The 21,011-nt window shown below is 31.2% G+C and overlaps 1 protein-coding gene across 9 annotated transcripts in view; it reads right to left on the bottom strand.

The window, feature by feature from the left end:
• The window catches only part of LOC125073668 (nuclear factor 1 B-type), a 54,687-nt gene that overhangs the window by 12,639 nt on the left and 21,037 nt on the right, over positions 1 to 21,011 (bottom strand). For 5 of the 9 annotated variants that reach the window (XM_047684602.1, XM_047684603.1, XM_047684605.1 and 2 more), the window contains exons 2-4: positions 4,409 to 4,564; positions 891 to 1,082; positions 201 to 408 (exon numbers count right to left, since the gene is read on the bottom strand). In XM_047684602.1, coding sequence (XP_047540558.1) covers positions 201 to 408; positions 891 to 1,082; positions 4,409 to 4,564 — 556 coding nt within the window. The remainder of the gene's footprint in view (positions 1 to 200; positions 409 to 890; positions 1,083 to 4,408; positions 4,565 to 21,011) is intronic. The other 4 variants (XM_047684604.1, XM_047684610.1, XM_047684606.1 and 1 more) reach the window with 1 other exon arrangement.

Here is a 21,011-nt window from a genome sequence, read left to right as displayed (position 1 = left end):
TACTAGCTTTGATGATTTTACAGATGAAAGCTGAAAACAATCCATCAGCTTAACCATCTATTACCGAAAATGTTAAAACAATCTTGTTCTGAAATTTTATATATGGAAATTCGAAATTAAAAATTTTGAAATTCGAATATCATCAATGCCAGCATTAACAAAAATGAACTAAGCGTTGTAATTATAAGTGAGCGAGAGACCTGGTAGACCGTCGCTCCCATTACCATAGCTGTTGATGAAGTTCGCGAGGTACAAGTCTAGTTCGCGCACAGACACGTTGATGTGGTAAGGGTTGACGCAGAGCCCCGGCTGCGTACATTCTGGGTGCTTCTCTAAGCGTTCCCCGTCTGTACTCTCTAGCGGTATCGCTTTGAACAATATCACCATTACCAGGTCTAAGCGCCACACCTGAAATATTTACAAGTGAAAACATTATTATGAATTATATTAATTCTGATCACATCGGTAGTTCTCTAAATTTGTAAAATACTCTTTATTAAGTATATATGACATTCTTATTGAGGCCGCATAAATCAAAAATCAATATCGAAGAAGAAAACACCTCATAAAACTTATAGTCATTAATTATTTTTTTTAAATCAACTATATCTTAGTCTGAAAATACTTCTTTTAAATCGGAATTCTATTTTCTAGTACATTTAATATTAAAATACTTTTTTCATTAACACAAATTATACGAGCTATAAATTTATTTACAGCGAAAATGTACGAGATTTCATTTAATTTAAATCTTGGCATGGGTGGGTTAAATCTAACAACATTTTTTTTACCAATTCCAGTCACCTAAAACTTGCGTATTTGATGCAAGTGACAAAAGTTTAAATAAATCTTATTATTTTAAGGAGTTTGTAATGTCAATATGTATTTACCTTATCAGCTTGCCTCAAGCAGTCTATCCGTCTCATCTTGCCCTTCTGGTCGGGGTTGGAGAGCACGCACACGGCCGGCCGCTTGCCCGTTATACTGAGGACGAAATCCTCTCGACAGTCTTGCGTTATATCTTTCCTCAGCTTCCCGAGTAGACGCGACGCCCATTTCTGTTTTACTTCTGCTTTTTCGTTCTGGAATCATTTGGGCTTTAACGTTAGCTCCATAAATTTATAGAAATATGGAAGTTCGTTTGAATTAATTTAAGCTACGTCAATTTTTTTGGTTGTTTAAAAAGTGACATTAACTTAATAAAATTATAATTTTAAAAATGACTATATTGTTCGTAGAAGATATACATCTCCATCTATCCATTGTCTCGTTAAGACAAACACGCTTACCTCTAAATATACCTTATCGTAGTCTAGAATTAAATATTATGTGATATTTTACAAGAATTTACGTTAAATTAAAATACTAATCGGTACTAGAAAATACTCAATTACCCAGTTTTGTAGTAGGAGGATTAACGGAACGATATTCACGATTAATTAAATATTATGAATTGAGCTGGCTAGATATTTATTACTGAATATATGTAGTCTAGGACGACCATTGTATATCGACTTTATTTATGTTACATAGACGTCGGATTGTGAAAGGTACTTTGAATCTATTGCTATTTCATCACTCCCAAAATATTTCAAGCGTTTTCCTTGAGACATGTCAAACACAATATCTTGCATAAACAAGCTAGCTTACTTACCATCCTACTAAAAACTGTAAACCAAAACCACCAAAACAGTGTTTATTTACCACACAAATCGCTTATCCAAATAAAACAATAATAATCCGTATCCACGGAGATCCTCATATTGAAAAAAAAGGTATTGTTTCAACGAAACCCGTGCTAGTTTCTGATTTGACAGCTCGATATATGAGCTAGCATCATCAATATTATTTTTGGATCTAGGCCATTGGTTAAAGAACTTATGTAATGAAACTCAACATACTGTAACATACATACTTATTCTCTTTATCTCGCTTCGCAGATAAAACATATTTCTGTAAGAACAATCTCGAAACTCACCGCACTCGATCGTAAAATTTCAGAAAGTCATATGAGAGATTGACTATATTAATAATAATAATATTTAAAAGGCACAAGCATCAAAACCTGTTTTCGATATTTTACGAGTGAGATACGAAGTACGTTTTTACAGAATAGCGCTTAAAGAAACTGTCATTCCATTTTCAAATTAAAAATATAATCAATTTAGAATAAATTCAATACTTAATTCAATACTTGTGACATCATTTAGTTTTACTAAAGTTTTCATAGCTACATGACGTATTATTTAGCGAATATTTAAGACCACTTTATTATTCAAAAATTGATAAGTAAGGTTTATCATGTATAGGCATGATTTAGTTAAATGTTACATGTATACAAGGTCATGTCTTGAGCTGCTGATTAATTATTTATCAACGCTTATATTAAACTGCGTAATATGTACTTTTAATTTGAAAAACATAATTTCGTTAGATTTTGAGACACTGAGATGTTGCTTGGAAGGTTGTATTTTCTTTTTCTCCTCGATCTTTAATTTATTCAAATCGACCCTTTAAAACTATTTACCGAACCAAGACAAATTATAGTTATATACGTTTTTGGAATATAACAAATGCAAAAGACTATTATGACATGTAATACAAAGGAAAAAGCTAAGTATAGATTTTAAATTGTTTTAAATGTCCTATTTCTATATGACAGAAAATTCATAACTTTATATTTCACACAACAAATATTAATTATAGTAAATAATGAGCCATCGCTCTCTGATCTAATCACATGGATTAATTAAATAGATCATTTATTACAGTCTAACTTAGGCAGCCAACACACTCTTAATCACATTGTCATATAAATTACGATTGAGACAAACTGCGCATTGATAGAAAATAATTGTGGTATACAATCAAACCTATTTATTTTCAGGTGTAAAATGTCGATGAAATAAAATGCAATTAATTTCATCAATCGCTTAAGAATATCCAATCGAAATTGTTTTAGGGTACCATTCTTTTTTTGTATAATATAATCTCGGACTGTTAAATAAACTAAATAACACTTCATACACGAACTATTTTAAACAATATGAGATAATAAAATTAACTACATAAAGACGACACAAATAAAAACACCAAGAGTAATTTAATTTAAGTCACCCGAATCTAAATAGTAGACAAAACAATAGGCCTAATTTTCAGCATTAACCTCCTAAATCAACAACTGGGCCACGTGCTATGGAATTCTTCGTACGGCGTCCGACAGACGCATTGCGACTATCTATGAATGCAGACATCTTTGTTTTGTATCTTCCGCAACGCGAAAATCTGTTAACTCACGCCATTTTTGGCATTATATTTGGTACATTTCAATGTATCAATCTTGTTTAGATCGTGTAGAAAGTTGTGTTTAATAAATGTTGTAGAAAACGTTTAAGTTACAGTAATATTTGAGGTTATTAAAAGTGACACAAAAATCACAGCCATGATGGATTTAGAGTATTTAATCTAGACATACTTTTATTCTATTATTTAAATACGCGATTGGATTACTTAAAGTAAAAAGTTTGCTAATAAAATAAATTGATAAATTTAAGTTATAAATTGTAAGAGTAAGAAATGCTGAATGATTAATTAATGCTAGCGGAAAAATATGATGTAAAAAACGTCTTCCGCCGGATACGTCACTATTTTTACAAATTATTATCCGTACAATTTAAAAAGTTATTATAATACTATCAAATTGCGTTAACTCCATGCACAAATTAAAATAGCTTGCACTATTGTTAATCGATGCTTTCTTAATTCATGATGTTTTTTTCCGCTCAAAACAACGATTTTTAGGATCCAAATAAAATCCTGAATCACGACTGTAATACTTTTTATTTAAACAAAGGTTTTGATTTTAAATTGACAATCAAAAGAATGTTTTTTGTTACGTAAAAAATAATTTCGTGTATAGTACACGCGTAATAAATAAACTGTCCATTACCAAAGCTTTGCAGTATCTGTGGTCAGATAAGCAAAGCGCAAAGGTTCACAAAATACCGTAACAAAAAACAGAGTCCAGCTGTGACGTTACTGTACATAACGCTATGTTAAATGTTATTTTTAAATTACTACTTTTTAATCATTCAACAAAGACAACATACAATTTTACTGTTCATCTAATGTTCAAACCCAGTAAATATTTTTTTTTTATAAACCATATATATATAGTATTCTTAATAATTATTTGACTTTAACGCAAATATTCAATTTTAGTATACCTCAAATAACTTGTGTAGATATTTTTTTACGAGATGGGTATAAAATAAAAACAGAAAAGGTTGTTAGTACATTTTAAAATTGAGCAAATCATTTCAAACGTGAATGATTGAGTCTCATAATCGTTGATAATAGTAAATGACTGAGAAATAAAAGGAAGTATAAATTTATAAAAGAATATTACCTGTAGTTCATACTTTGTGTGTCGCTCCTCCTCAAGACTCATCCGTTTTTCGTGTTTTTTGTAATATTTCCTTTTGGCCGCTTGTAAATTGAACCACGTGTACGAAAAGGACTTTACAAAAGGCATCAGGGCCTCTATGAACGGATGGAACTCGTCCTGTGAACATTCAAACAATCAACAACATTTAAAGAGATTTTATGTCAATTACGAAAACTGGCGCCCAACATGGGACTCAGAAAAAAACAATTAACTCTTTTAAAATTATTTCTTTAATTCTCACAATTTTTTCATTTAGAATTCGACTATTCGAAATTTGAAAAACACATGTTAATAATACAAATTGTTAAAACGATACTGATACAGTTACGACTATTTTTCTTGCACTCGAGACAATATTTACATTCAAAGCATTCATAAAGTAATTGTTACCAAAGGCGAGGGTAAGTCACAATTTTATATTCTGATCGGAATTTTTAATATATGTATAGAAGAAAACGCTTGAATCGTTTTATCTCAATAAACGTATATAGTTTACAAGTATTTTTAACTACAACTACTAATATTTTATACTCATACGAATCTGAATACAACTAAATACTACAACACTTACTATTAATCTCAATCAAATATATAATTCAAAATCCAATTCATCAAGAAGTACAAAGTTACTTACAATAAACAAATGAAATCATCGTACTCTATAACTAAAAAATACAAAATATCACCAGGAATTGGATTCAAATGGAATGAATGCAGGTTTTTCCTTTCCATTCTATATGTGATCATTGGTCACAATAAAACAATAGCTATGATTTTACGTCTGCATCGGAGAGCATACTGGAAATTCCATGAATAAGCACCTTATTTAATTCAATGAAATTAGTCAAATTTTAATGATGCTTTAAAGGAGCATCTGTCATAATTACTAGACTAGTTCTTGGAAACAATATTATGTATCAAATGAACCTTCTGATGACCTTAAATAGACGCCCTTAAATCATTCTAATACGACACCAATAGACACAGGTATAAAGGCAACGTCTAATTTTAGTGACGTTCTTCGAAAGGTACTATTAATCTAAATTATCTAATTTCTAAACATCTATTGGCTTTCTAGTAATATCTACAATTTAAGCTAATTAGCTTAAAAACACTATTAACAAGTATAAAATTATTTGATATAATATTTTAAAAAAGTTTTAAATTATGATTAGATTCTAATATTCTAAAAATGAATATGATTAGAGAAAAAAGAATTAAATACGTCATTCACGTAAGCCAAAATATCTGTTCCGATTCAATACTTCTAGTATATAAACATATTTTAACATTAAACGGCCTTACTTATACTTAGTGTTAACATATACAGTATATCTCTCTCTCTCTTTCGAAAAAGACGACATAAAATTTTTTTATAGATAAAGCCGAAACTTTCAAAGTAAGAGATTAATTTTATTAATTCTTTTGTTTTAACACTTCCATTTACAATTCAAAGGCTCCTAGAACATATGGTAACTATAAGTTTCCGAATATAATGTTAAGATTGAAACTCTTGGTCAATCAACTGGGCTATTTCACTACACATTAAAAATCGTGTAATCAATCCGTGTGTAACCAATGTTTGGCGCAGACCTTCTATAAAATTCATATAAATGAATTTCCTACCATACTCTGATATGAGTTTCTGGATAGAAATGTCACAGAAATTCATCCGCACGCAAATAGATGACAGAAACAAATGAAAAATATTTGAATCTTTTAGTCTGAAATCTTTGAATAACAATCACGCATTCGTCATTTCGTTTTAAAATTAATTTTTAAAAAGTCAACGACAAAACAACGGCAATGTTTAAAAAATACAAACAAACATTAACACTACAGTACCAAGAGTAAAATTCGAATTAATCAAGTATTCATCGGGTAAGTGAACGCCATTGTTGATTTGAATCATAACATAATATATGCAATGGTGTCGACTTGATTTATAGCATAATGGAATTTGCAACTTAAAAATCGAAGTTTTATTGTAACTGTAAAAAATCGTAAATGCCAACCGTTCGTCTCGTGCATACAAGATTATACAAAGCGTCGAAGAGAACACATTCCAGGAAAGAGGCGCTGCATTCAGAGAAGCGAAGTATACGTAGGCTAATTCATTCGCATTTGCTTACATTAGCGAGATCCGTGTTAGATTCATTTAAATTGCATACACATTTTAATAAACTCCTGTACAGTCTAGCTTCGTAATCAACAGATGTCGCTATGACGCGTAATTCCTAGTCGTCGTTATTTGGCTTAAACTTACAACTAGCCTGTACCAATTCGATCCTACAGTTCTAATCTATTGGAATATGGAAAACCGACTTTCATAACGGTGTTCTATATGTGTATAAATATACTTAATGTCGCTTATCAATCTCTGAAATTTCACGATCGTGTGCTGTGGTGAGTTTTGATTTCGTTGTTACGGAATAGCTCTATAACTCTCACTGCTATTCTGCTCTAAGTCTAATTTTAATAAATTAAAGTTGACCAAATTGTACCATATGATAAAAACGATGAAAAATTAATTAATCAAAATAAGGATCATTTCATTTAAAAGTACTTCTTTTAAAGTAAGCTCGGACCTAAATACACTGCAGTAACAATGGAACATTATTTTCTACCAAATATAATATAATGTATGATTCAACGTTTAACAAACTTATACATTACTTAGCATATACATATATTATAACGTTATTTTACATCGAATATATTACCCAAGAACGAATGCATGATCTTATGGAACCAGAAACTAAATTCAATGCTACCAACCTCAAAAAACCACCCATTTCTAAACGATCTTCTCAGGTCTGAGTCCTTATTGATTACTAAAATTTTGAAATTGACTAAAATTTTATTAATCGTAGGAAGAGCGAGTGGGTGTGGTGGTTATTTTGGTGTAAATTCGAATGTTTAAGTAAGACTACGTAAAAGCAGACGCTATACAAAATGCTGAATCTATTAGATACAATTTTGTCTCTTATGTACTTGAGTACCATTTGTAGTAACATCTCTGTAATCTTTAAAAGACTTAATGAGACATCGCGTCTCAATGCTAATGACCATATTAAAAGTCTAGTAATTCTATTCGTTGATTGCGCAGTCTTGATTTACTACTATATAGTAATTTTACTAGGTAGGACTTTGCGTAAGTTCGTCTGAATGTGTACCACCCACTTATCAGATATTTAAAGGATTATTATATTTCACTAGAGTGAGAGTGAGAATGAGTCTTGTGCCTACGAGCGACATAACATCTTAGTTCCCAAAGTTGATTACGCATTGTCGATGAATAAAATATCTTACAGCAAAAAAAACATATATTATATATAACGCGCTTAATCTTGAATCTGCTAGGCTGATTTAAGAAAAAATCTTATGTTAGATAGCCAACTCAATAAAGGAATAGATAATATAATATCTCTCTGTATCTGCAACCCACGTGTTTAACAAAGTCGAATGGAGCATCTAGTATAATTTACCAATTAGAATTGTCATTATTTTAAATAAATTACTTATATCATACTCATTATTTTCATTGATGATTGTAATTTCAACTTAAAATTAAGGTATTCGAAATTCAAAAGTTAGTTAATGGCGACCGTCGTCTATTCGTATTTAGACCTACAGAGCTACGCAGCTAGTATCGCATAAATTTCTTTGATATAAAACGCTTTACCTCACTCTATAATTGTACTACAAACGCCCACACGTAACATCAATGAAAATCATATGGGATACATCACACCCAACCGTTCCAAGATTTATAAACAAAGAACCAGTCAAAACATCGAGTTGGCGGGGACGCCAGACGTAGCGCCGCTCTGCCAAGCACTGTTGGCAGGACCTGAAGCCACGTGGTACTGGCAGTGTCGATTGGTAAACTTGCCAGTAACTTGACCATATGTTGAGGTGATTGTACTGTTGAAATAGGTGAAAGTACGGTTCAAGGACGTCTTGGACGATTTCTGCGTCAAACGATTTGATCAACGATAATTCTTCAACTAGAATAACGGAAACTTATTAGTCGAAAAATGTTCGGTTCCTATATTTAAAAACGTTTCGTTTTGCTTTCGTATAGTATATTTATCTTCGAGGTAATTCGAACATGTCCCAGTACAAAACGTTTCGTAAGTTTCTAAGTCATATGAGACGTAAACCTTAAAGGAACAACTTTAATGGCTCGTAACCCAAAAACGTCCCGGAAAACAGTTAATTTAATTATTTTATGTCAGTATTTTGAAATCGCTTTACGAAATTTATCTTTAAATACCTCTAATTTCAGGCGATAGAAGTTCAACCACTAATTTGTTAGTTGTGTTAAACTGTAGCTTGTTTTCAATATGAATTTAATATTGACAATATAGAACGAAATGTAAACTTCCTGGAAGACTAACGAAATATTAAAAATCACTCAGTTATATTTAAGTTCAACGATAATATAACACGGAAAAATATTTTACACACTTAACAACACAAAACAAAATCGAAACGCGTAATAATAAAAACGAATAAATTGACGTAAATAATGTTTTCTAGTCTAAATATTACTAAAACATTCCCGCTCTTTAGTTCGAAATTTGAAAATCAAATATTTTTTAAAAAAAAAACGAAGATGCATAATTAAACTGTTTAAAATGTTATCTAAACATCCTCCGTCGGTAACGCGATGACCAACACTACAGATACAAATATTTAAAATTAAATTTATAATTGAAAGCAAAATCGAGAAAATTCGTAAAACTATCAAAATACAGGTGCAGATATGTTGCACCTGAATAGAAAATACTGAGACAAAGAACAGTTGGCAACAGAATAAGAATATATAACATATAACTTCAAACATATCAAAGTATCGTTTGAAACAGTTCCCAAACTTTGTGGAGAATTTTATGAATTCGTTTATTCGAATAACATCATTGATATAAACTCTACACATATCAGCTCTTACTGATTCTTTTGAATTTTAATTTAAGAAGATTTATGAAATGTATAATTACCACCGGTTCGAAATGTAGATTCTACAGAACCAATTGTCGGTTGTTCTTAAAAATCACTTTCGCAAATTATATCATTCGAATGAGTTTCGAAAACCAAATCGATATAAACTTCGCTCAAAATAATCTCATAAGCGCGTTTTATGCGTCAATAGAGTAATGGTTTATGGGCCGCGTCGCGATGTAAAAAGTCGCTATATCGATGACTTTCGATCCCATAAAAAATAGTTTAAATGCTTTTATGTCACTGAAAAAATTTTAATTTTGGTCTTGAGGTCATAATACACCTTTTTTAGAACATAAATACAGATTGAAGAAATTTTATACGATACGAAAAAAGTGCAATTTTTTTATAAGAATCTTCAGATTTTCAGTTTAACCAGTTAAGAACTATCCATTTTTCATTGTTTTCGGATAATTAATTGAATTAATTATTAATTATTAATTTTGTTCAATTCATTGAACAAGATATCACCGTGTTCAATATATATCAAACTAAAAAAAATACTCATTGTTATAAGCCTTCAAATTGGGCTATGTCAGAGGTCCCATGTACCGTTTCATTAATAGACTGAGGAGGAATCCTTAAGGTCTTTGAAAGTATTCCTCTCACCCTTATGCCCGCATAGTCCTCCTACCGTACAACGGAAATGCGTTCAAATTCTTTCAGTGCAAAGTATTAGTAAAATGATCAAACTGACACCTTTATAAAGTTTAGCGAGTCTATTCATAAATGCATGTCAGAATTATTCGTTGTATTATGACTTTGTATATGGGTTCTAATATCTTTGCTAACATTTTATTGTATGAGTTGATCGAATATGTACTTTTTTATATACAGTTGTGTAATCGGAGTCTATTTCTAAGCATTTTTTCTAGAATGACTAATATTTTGAATTTCTATTGAGGTAATATAATAAAGTTTAAATATATTAATTTTAATTTACTATGATATCACTATCACTATACACAATGATATCTTCTACGTTTTCAAACATGTGTTTCCAATCATAGTCAGTTTTTCTCCCGAAATGTGAACTTGCTCAATTGAAAGTATTTCAAAGATCTAGTCGTGTTTACAAACTGCAAACTCTAACAACAAAAGCAGTATAACACTCTGCCCCCCCCCCTTCTCCTATCGAATCACACGAACTATTAGGAAAACTTCCAACACACAGCCACAAACATTGCCAAAACACTGGAGTGCGTTCACCCTGAAAATTTTGGCGGCAAATCGTTCGACGCTTACGATTCCTTCATTATTATTTTTTTCCGTCTTTATTTCGCGGTCGTCCAATTTATTTTATAGATATTGGCGCCGGTTCATTGGGGATGCCCGGCTGGACTTGGCCCTGGCACCGCTTGGCGTACCTAACTGGGTCGCCTACGTCACACAGGAGCACTGGCCAAAATTACGGCACACGCGGAAATACGCCATGAAAAAAATAAAGCCGCCATCTTGACACGCGCTGTTTTGGCGCGCAACAAGTGATTCGATGATGCGTCCAGAAATGCATTCGCTTAGTGGACAGCGCACGTAATTCTACAATAAATCCCCATTGTTGTAAACTGAATGCAAAATTCGATTATATGCATTTAGGTAGTTAGCCTGCACGCTGTTTGAATTTAAAGTCGGTGAAGTTTACCCGAAGCTTCGAAACGAGGAATTTCTATAAAACGCATTTAAACGCAAATTCAATATATTACACTAACACGTCAACATTTTATATAGGAAATGGGAATTGCATAAATATATTATAACTTTCAAAACGCAACTTTCCGTGAGTCCTTCCTACACAAACGCTAATGCGTTGTTTACACAAATAAATGTAAACGTAACCGAATTGCGTTAGTGGGATTAGTGAGATCCTTACTTTTTATGCGAACAAGACCAGAAGTACCGTTTAAGTTTTATATCCAAAAATATAAAATGCAACGATTGTAGTTGCCGATATACATTATTTATTATATCTGTGGTGTTCTGTCAAATTTATGTTTTACTTTGAGACTGCGTTCCTGAATAATAAACTTCAAGGGTAAATTTTAAATAATCATATGAAATTGCGATGCCAACTGTGTTAGTAGTTTAGTAAAACCCTAATACCGAAAAGGAAAGGTAACTTTTCATCTTATCATAAACTAAAATTACAACAATTTTAAAAATTATATTAACTTCGCAACAATTTCGAAAAAACATACTATTCAAATATTAAGACTGTCTCTAATGATATTTTGAAGTAGTATTTACATGCCGTTTTGAATTTTAATTTTACAGAATTGTCTTAAATGTAAAACTAACGGGTCCTAAAGTAGATTCTACCGAGAGGAACCGACAAGAAACACAGTACACTCTTTTCTACCAATCAAATTACAAATTGATGTTATTTAAACCAATAAATACAAAATTTAAGCTTTTTATCAACTCCTAACAATCAGCTACGGCTTAGCACAGCTGCAATATATTATTTAAGAAAAATATATGATATAAATATAATTTATACAGCACTCAGGAATAACGTAGCATTATACTACGTGAAAAAAAAAATGAATTATCCTTATAAAAAAATTCTATTTCAAAATCAAAATCAAAATTTACTCTATTCGTATAGTCTTTTACGAGAACTTTTGAATTGTCATTTTACAAACTATACTAACCACCGATTCGGAATGTAGATTCTACCGAGAAGCACCGACAAGAAACTCAATAGTTACTCTTTTTCAACATTTATAATACAAAGTTAATTTAACTTTATAATATTAGATTTGATATAATCGCGTGTTGAGTTATAAAGTATATCTGTTGACTATTTACTCAACAACTTAAGTTACCAAACCATGATAAAAATACTACCCTCAATATGTAATGCTGATCTCATCTTGTCAATGTGTCATGGTGTAAGAACTACCGTAAAGACAACACATTTCATTTAACGATAGGTCGTAAACTAAAGAAAACACCTTCGATATCAACCCGCTTTCAGACCATCAAAGACACGGGTTTCTTTTCTTACGACTTTACGTATCCTTGAATTATAACGTTGCCAGTGTAAAAAAAACTTTAAACATAAAAAAACCGTTGAATTTTTCACTTTTAGACACTGAAAAAAGAAGATAAATAAAACAAATATTATGTACAATAAACAACGTAAATTTCACGATTGCAATTCAGCGTTTGTAACGTGTTGATTTTTAAAAAAAGTTAAAATTTATTTAACATAAATCCGCTAAAAAATCAATAATTTAAATCCAAAAATCCACAACAAATTCAACACAAAATACTCCTTAATCCGTTTAACATTATAGCCCTTGGAGTAAAACGTTCGCACAACACAATAAGTACGAAACATTGCCCTACATTTGAAACCAAACTTGGTTGAAACACAGAATCACCAAATCTATTGACTTTATACAAATGTGTGTGTGTGTATTTATATCGCATTACCAACAAGTTGAAGACCAACAGCAGCTGAACTGTTTGTGCAGAAATAGAAAATAGCTTCAAGAACTGAACGCGCGGTCTCAGTTACAGCGATCTGTGGATATCGTATTATTTTGTTTTATTAATAGATACGAATGAGTTTTGTGTCGTGATTTTAATATATATTTATATAAACGAGTATACGTTTTCTTAGATCTGGAGTAATTCTTTTATCGGTAGTAAATTATAATCAATTTATAATGCAATTGCTATTATTAAAATAATGCTTCTATATTGAATATAATATAGATATCAAATTTATCCGTTGACGAAAAAACATAAAGTCAATCTTATTGCGTATTATAATATATATTTTAATATGACACACTTAACAAATTATTATAATTTAGTATTTAATAGTTTAAGTATTTAAATAAAACCAGTTCAGTTTTCTTTTTATAATAATATTTAAACATATACGATATTATTAACGCTTAAACAGAAACCACACATCATAGTGCACTCAAGCCTTTTCCTAGAGAAACATATAAAATATGAGTACATCTTCTTAAACTTCTAATACAGTTTGATATCATTTCAACTAAAATCGTTCTAGACCAACTCTTAAATGCAATTCAAACGCTAATAGAATCAGATATCGGTTTTATAGCAATATCCTAGTCATATAGTGAATTAAAGGCCAAACTATTTATTCCAAATTAAATTGGATACATGGAAAGCCATTATATTTAAAGACGTTAAATCATCAAACAGTGATTTAATAATAAAATACAAGATCATAAAAATAAATAAAAACTGTACTCGAAGTTCGTAAATCTATACTAATATTATGAAGAAGTTAAATGTGTTCGTTTGTTTATAGGGGTAATCCAATTTTATTAGTTTTTTCACTGGTATATAGCTACATTATTTATAATTATTTATTTCCTGTACAATAAATTGCGTCACTTAAAATCCGAGGCGGCCGCTATAAGATTAAACACAATTATAAAAGTTAATTATTGTTCTTATGAACTATATAATCTTGAAACTTAATTTAAATTGGGAAATTTTATTTGTATAAGAATACCGACGAATGGGTGGTACCTAACCAGACAAACGCCGAGAACCAAGGAAAACTTTTATTTTATTTTAAATTATAATCAAAACATTGTATTGAGTTCTATACCAATTTTCTATTAATCCGTTCAGTCAATAATTTATTACAGACACACGTACAAAAACCATTGCATATAATGAAAGTTATGAACAAAATCACATTTCTGTATGATTCGAGACAGATGTGACGTCCGAAAATAACTAATTTGATTTTATATTTGATTAAAAACTAGTTCAGTAGCTAGCGGCGTCTCGGACCTGTTTATAGCAACAAATATGGTTTAAACAACCGATGGATACAAATCTATAATTGGCAATAGTCAAGTGGTGGTGTGTCGGTATTTGCTCGTTGGTAATACAAGAGAATTTACCGAAAGTAACTCTGTCTGTCTGTTGGTCTTTCACGGACATATCACCGAACCGAATTCGATGGAATTTGATATGAAGCAAACTTCGTCTCCAAGGAAGACTAAGCTACTTTTTATGCTTAACAGCTAACTGCCGAAACGCGAACAAAGCCGCGGACAATTAGAAGGGTATATAAATAAGAATAAGAGGAATTACAGTAATAACAGATTAAACGTTTTGGAAAAGCGAAGTTACCAAATGATTTTGTTATTCTATGAAGATATTTTATGTAGACATTGACTAATTATATTATTAAAAGGTTAAGGAGAAATTTGTCTCCAATGTAATTACATGACATAATATTTTATTTTATTAAATATAGTACCAATGGAAAGGTATTGGCCTGAATTTGAGACATGTCAAGGTTTCATATGACACCCAGCGATTATTAATTTATTTTGATTAGATTTCTCGGCAGTCACACAATAACTGTAATAACTGTACTAAAGTATTATATTAAAGTGTAATAGAGAACATATTAATGCTTTCCAAAGTGATAAGTAAAAATAGTTTATAGGGCACTAAGACTGCACTAGTGCACGAACAAACTCTTCCGTTTATGTTTAATGGTGAATAATCGTATGTATGATGTTAATGAAATGCAATCTTTTACCTAAAGACAGAGAAAAATACTACTTTATTTAAAAATGTAAACAAATCAATTTACAGTCGCAACCAACTGTATATATTTAACAAAATTAAAAGTAATATCTTCTTACATTATTTCTGGCGTGTGAGAATTATGCTTTGCAAAGAGGTTGGTAAAAATAGTTTCTAAGGCAGACGAACGTTGAGTTGATATATATCATAATAGGATATATAGAATTATGATACTAAATTGATTAAAAAATTAACAGAAATTCCTGAGTAAATTTGAACGTCTTAAAATCGCTAGCACTGTGACAATACCCAGCACTCACCGACCTTCCTCGTAAGAGCTTAGCTACATCAACTGTAGTTTTAATGCAACGGCTTTACAAATGGATATTATATTTTAACCAACTGGGATGTAAAGATGATAACGTTTCAACCAATATAATATCAAGGCAACAAAAACGTACTTAGATATCGTCCACGTATCATTTTTTATACTGTTTAAAATAATTAATTCTTTTTAATAAAATGTGTAGGTGGACGAACTACCGCCTTAAAATAAATGGTCACCACCGCCCATAAATATTGGCACTGTAAGAAATATTCATCATTCCTTTCATCACCAATTCCCCACACAGGTAAGAACCAAGATGTTATATCCTTTATGCCGGTAGTTATACTGGTTCAACCTTCAAACTGGAACATAACGATAATAAGTATTGCTGCTTGGCTTTAGAATATATGATATACGTTGGTACCTACACATACGTGAAAACAAACCATATGAGTTAACTCCCCTTATACTACCAAACAATAATTGGTGTAAAATATTATACCAAAAAAATATATATTAATTAAGTAAGCGAAATCTTCACGAATAATATTTTAACGGGCATATAATCCTTCTTAAACTGGACGATATATTTTCACTAGCAACATTATAAAGTTAAGAAAGCATTAGAGAACTAACGCGCTCGATTCTCACTCACATTAATAGTTCTGTAATATGAAATGTAGACCCATTTTATCTGCACTTGTTTTAAACAACTTTGCAACTCAACTCAATAGAAACTTCTTGGTGATTGCAATATACACATAATAACAAAAGGTGCTTATACGATATATTTTAAATAAATAAACAATATAATTATTTTGAGTAATGGTAACACTGATTATTTTTCTTTCTAATTCATTTTTCATTTATTAAATTAAAGTATATCAAAACAGACCAATTTAACTTAACACATTTGCTAGTCCGTTTAGTATATATGTCAGGTGAAGTACAGCCAGATAAAATGTATCCTACCTACCTACCTACCAACCTACTTACCTACCTACCTACCCGCATTAAAGCAGGTCGAATAAGCTCCCAGCCTTCTCGATAGTGTAGGACAGTATCAGACTGTCAGTCTATTTAAATATATCGTGTCTATGCATTGATGTATGTGTGTTTAACACATTGAATGCGGATTTTGAAACTCCACACATTTCTTTCCGACAACTAATATATATATATATTTATTTATTAGCAATGGCCGTGTCCTTTACATCAGTTATTTTAATTTGCTTTACTGTGTCTTGATTTAAAAGGTAAGGTAAGCACAGAAGACATAACATATTAAAAACAAGGTGAGCAAGCGCATCAGCGGTTGAAAAATTAAAGCATTACACTTCTTCAGAGCCCATGACTAACTATAGGCAAAGGCACATACCGCCACTTCCTAAAATAAATAAAAAAAAAAACATCAATAATTGTTGCATAAAAATTCAATTAACTTACTTAAGAAAAAATATTCCAATTATTTTATAGTATTGACTTTCGAAATAAAATGATTACATTAAAATAATACATAACATAATTCATAGAGATTTCCCACCAAAACATACGTCAGATTAAACCACAGACAAGATGCGGTCACAGATAATACACGTTTACCAGAAGCGACAGGGATCGCATTAAAACAACAACTTTATTAGAATTCCGCTGTCCGTGTCTGTATACTCGTATGTTTGTACGTGCCTTCTTGGAGACAAGTGCATTCATCAGGCATAACTCCTTAAGACATCCGGGAACCGCGGGTCGGTTAAAGTTTGCATTAATATACTGCTAAGTCCGGGAGAGCTTAAATACTGACTGCGAAGTTATTTCATTAATGAGAATACTTAAATTATCCTTTTCATTTATATTAGAACGGGAATTTTTAATAGGATTAAAACTTTGTAACGTACAAAGGATTGATATATCTTATGGTTTTAAATGAGTTATAATCAAATAAACGTCACAATAAAGATAATTTTATAGAAATACTAGTATTAATTTACTGGTAACACTTTCATTTATAAAAAAAATAAACCGAGACAGCTAAGATAGAACACGTGAATCTCAAACGAAGATTATGGGTTCAAACTTAACATCACTGAGTTTTCATGTGTTTAATGTCGTGAGGAATGGTTTGCATTATACTCTGCCACATGTCTAATAACCTGCATTAGAGCGGCGTGGTGGACTAAGCTCCAAAACTAATTCATTTAATTTATGTACGCTAAGTTGAACGCAATCTTGTATATTGGTATTATAAGTATGATGGTGTGTGTATATTTTTACATTAATAAATACATTAATAAAACGAATGACGACTTCCGTGGTCGAGTAGTGTGTACACCGGTTTTCATGGGTACGCCACTCCGAGGTCCCGGGTTCGATTCCCGGCCGAGTCGAAATAGAAAAAGTTCATTAGTTTTCTATGTTGTCTCGGGTCTGAGTGTTTGTGGTACCGTCGTTACTTCTGATTTTCCATGACACAAGTGCTTTAGCTACTTACATTAGGATTAGAGTAATGTATGTGATGTTGTCCAATATTTATTATTATTATTTATGTGTATTGTATAATTAATGAAATACCGCAGCTCCGAACTGGTAACTTTTCATTTAGTTTTTAATATCTAACTAATATATAATAAAGTTTGTTTTGATTTTGATTATATCGACTTTAACAATAGCTTAAGACTTTACGAATACAGAGATGAGCTTGGTAAAATTCTAGAATGCAGTTGCAGTTATAAATTTTCCACACAATGAAACACGGACATAAGCTCTTTTAAAAATAACAACGGAATAACAATTTATCTTCGAACCCAAACAAATATATCATTTTATTTACAAAAGCAATAAATAACTTTTAACTAAAATTGAAAACGAAAAAGCAATCCCGTGAAGAATAATAACGATACTAGAACGAACTGACTACACGGATTAAAATCGTCTAAGTTTTTGACAAACTCCAGAATAGTTCGGTTCTTTCGAAACTACGAAGTTTTCAAGGGTATTTGAGAAGTTAAACTTCGATATAAAACAGTGTTTGTTGAGTTTATTTGTTTGGTGACACATTTCAAATCCAATCTTAAATAGTGTTATGGGTTTTAGTTCAAGTTATTTTGGTCCGTGTGAAAAACCGAAAGAAGAATCGCTCAATCTGAAGATATGGTAGAAGCCGAAAAAGTATGCCTGTTCTAGCAAATACGTCAGTACTTGACGAGAAATAACTGATAGGATCAGGAAAAGATTTTCCACCTAAAATAACCACTTAAAATCTGCTAATTATATTTAACAGTAAGCCAAAACAAAACGTGTTGAAAAATAGTTTTTGAGTAGGTACCAAAGCACGGCTTAAAAATTAATTAAAAAAAATGTATTCATTAGATCAAAATTTCAATAAACAGCTTGTTAGCATAGAAGTTGCAAACAAACTTTCACATTTGTAATATTAAAAAGGTCAATTTTTTCTCATTCGAATCTAACACGAAGAATAAAATTTACGTTTTGACAATTTATTTTTTTGTAAACTATTTAAGTAATCTCAACATTTCCCTCATTTAAAAAATAAGCGTTGCCTATTCGTTATTACCCGACTAAAATGAGGAGGTTAATGTAGTTAAGTAGGCTGTATATAATAAGCAAAATAAGTTTCTCAGCGGCTCTTCTGAACAGAAACTGTATTCTTATAAAATTATTCAACATTCCTTGTAAGGTGCTCGAAATTGTTGAGCAATATTTTGTTTAATTTTATTTCATAATGTAAAACCTAGTACATTACCTTCGTATCTCTATATATATATTATGATATCGGTAGGCATCTAAACCAATACCTATTCAATAACTGTTAATGAATTTTAAATAGCACTCGATCATTTATTCAATAAATTTAACATTATTGGTATTATTTAGGAAGACAAAAATTAAAAAAAAAAATTTTTTTTAGTGATGTGAAAATACCGAAATCCCGTTGTCCCGTTATATTCAAAAAACGCAGATCAACGCGCGTCCCGCGTTGCACTACGTTTTATATTCCTTTCGCGTCACACAAGGTGAGTTGAGGCCGATGCACTGACACTCGCGAAAGGCGTACCATTCTAATCACGATCAATTTTTTTTTCTCGACAATGGTCAGGCCTGTATTGTATAAATGTTATGTTAATATTTGCATTGTAATTGCTATTGTTTACAGATGTGTCATGGTTGCGTAACATATCGGTTGTTTCTTTTATCGTTTAAGAGACTTTTTTTGTTGTTTCGGTGTTAGTTACATCGAAATAAAATCGAGTTGATAAGTTATTATTGATAACTTTTACAAATCATTATAAACAAATAAGACAAACTTTTAATAGGCATAGTATACAAATAATTGCATATAAAGAACTCTCTCATTCTCAACTATAATAAATATTTGAGAAACATTATCAAATAACACCTAATTTCAAAAATATGACCACAATATTCAACTATGACATCGTATGTAATGTTTTTTGTACTTTAACCATAATATTAACAATTAAAAATGTCACTGTTTGATGGTTTAATTATTGAATCAATTATTGTTTACTTGTTCAAAAACATTTATCGTAATCTTAACCACAAATATATAATACATATTTTTTTTAAGTATGCTCTTTCATGCGCCTTTGAATCTCCATTTTGTTAGATAAATTATGTATATATTGAGAATAACCTTCAAGTAACTACTCAGTAATTACTCTTTTTAAGACTTCAAAAAGAAGGAGGTTCTCAATAAACGTAAACTTTTTTTATGTATGTTCACCGATTACTCATCATAAATCATATACATCCAATAACCATGGAATAAATAATCGAGTACTAAATTCAAATATTAATTAGAGCACTTGTTTTATTTCTACTAGTTGTAGAACTCTTATAAACTCATTAAAATATTACTTCAACAAACAAACATACATTACGCTGGTATCGTGCACTTGAAAACACGGAGATAACTCAGAATGAGGCCATTAGTGTAATAGAAGTCGTTGAGCATCCGAAATCATGCAAATCCCGCAATCAAGCCGGAAAATCGGTGAAAATTATTCACGTGCAGTATAACTTCCAAATCCTGCTAAGACGACGACGTCTCGAACCCCAACGGATGACGTTTAACGGCAATCGTATGCAAATATATCCCGGTGTTGTCCCGGGATACTACGGGATTACAACTACCCACATCACTAATCCTCGTGTAAGTTAGCTTACTGTTGTCGAGGGCTTAGGGTAAGATATTGAGCTCGTATGTTTGAATATTGGTGTAATGTATGGACTGATAAATGCACTAGTGACACCGAGTTATGACAATATCGCCTCGGTAATTTGCTTTGCGTGGTCAGGTCTCTACGACTAGTGATGGGCCGTCGATTCGAGCAACACATTATCGATATTCCGCGTATTTTACTACGCAATGAAATTACTACACTCGATTGTATAATGGTATCCGCCTATAAATCATTATTAATAAGACATAGTTAGTTACATGAAAGACGTGGCGCCAGACGTAGAATACATTCAAATCAATATTGATCATTAATTCATCACATAGATCACACTCGGAGAAAACACTTGAAATGCTACGCCGTCCTTAATGCATCTACGGAATACGTAACGACGCTGAGACCGTCTTAGCCTTGCAATGACCCTTTATTAAAATTAGACAAAAATGCACCGCTGAAAATAAAACGAGAA

This window comes from Vanessa atalanta, chromosome 25 (assembly GCF_905147765.1).
Source record: "Vanessa atalanta chromosome 25, ilVanAtal1.2, whole genome shotgun sequence".
In the NCBI taxonomy this organism is placed as follows: Eukaryota; Metazoa; Arthropoda; class Insecta; order Lepidoptera; family Nymphalidae; genus Vanessa; species Vanessa atalanta.
Note: the sequence above shows the minus strand (reverse complement) of the source record. Positions and strands in the feature narration are given on the sequence as shown.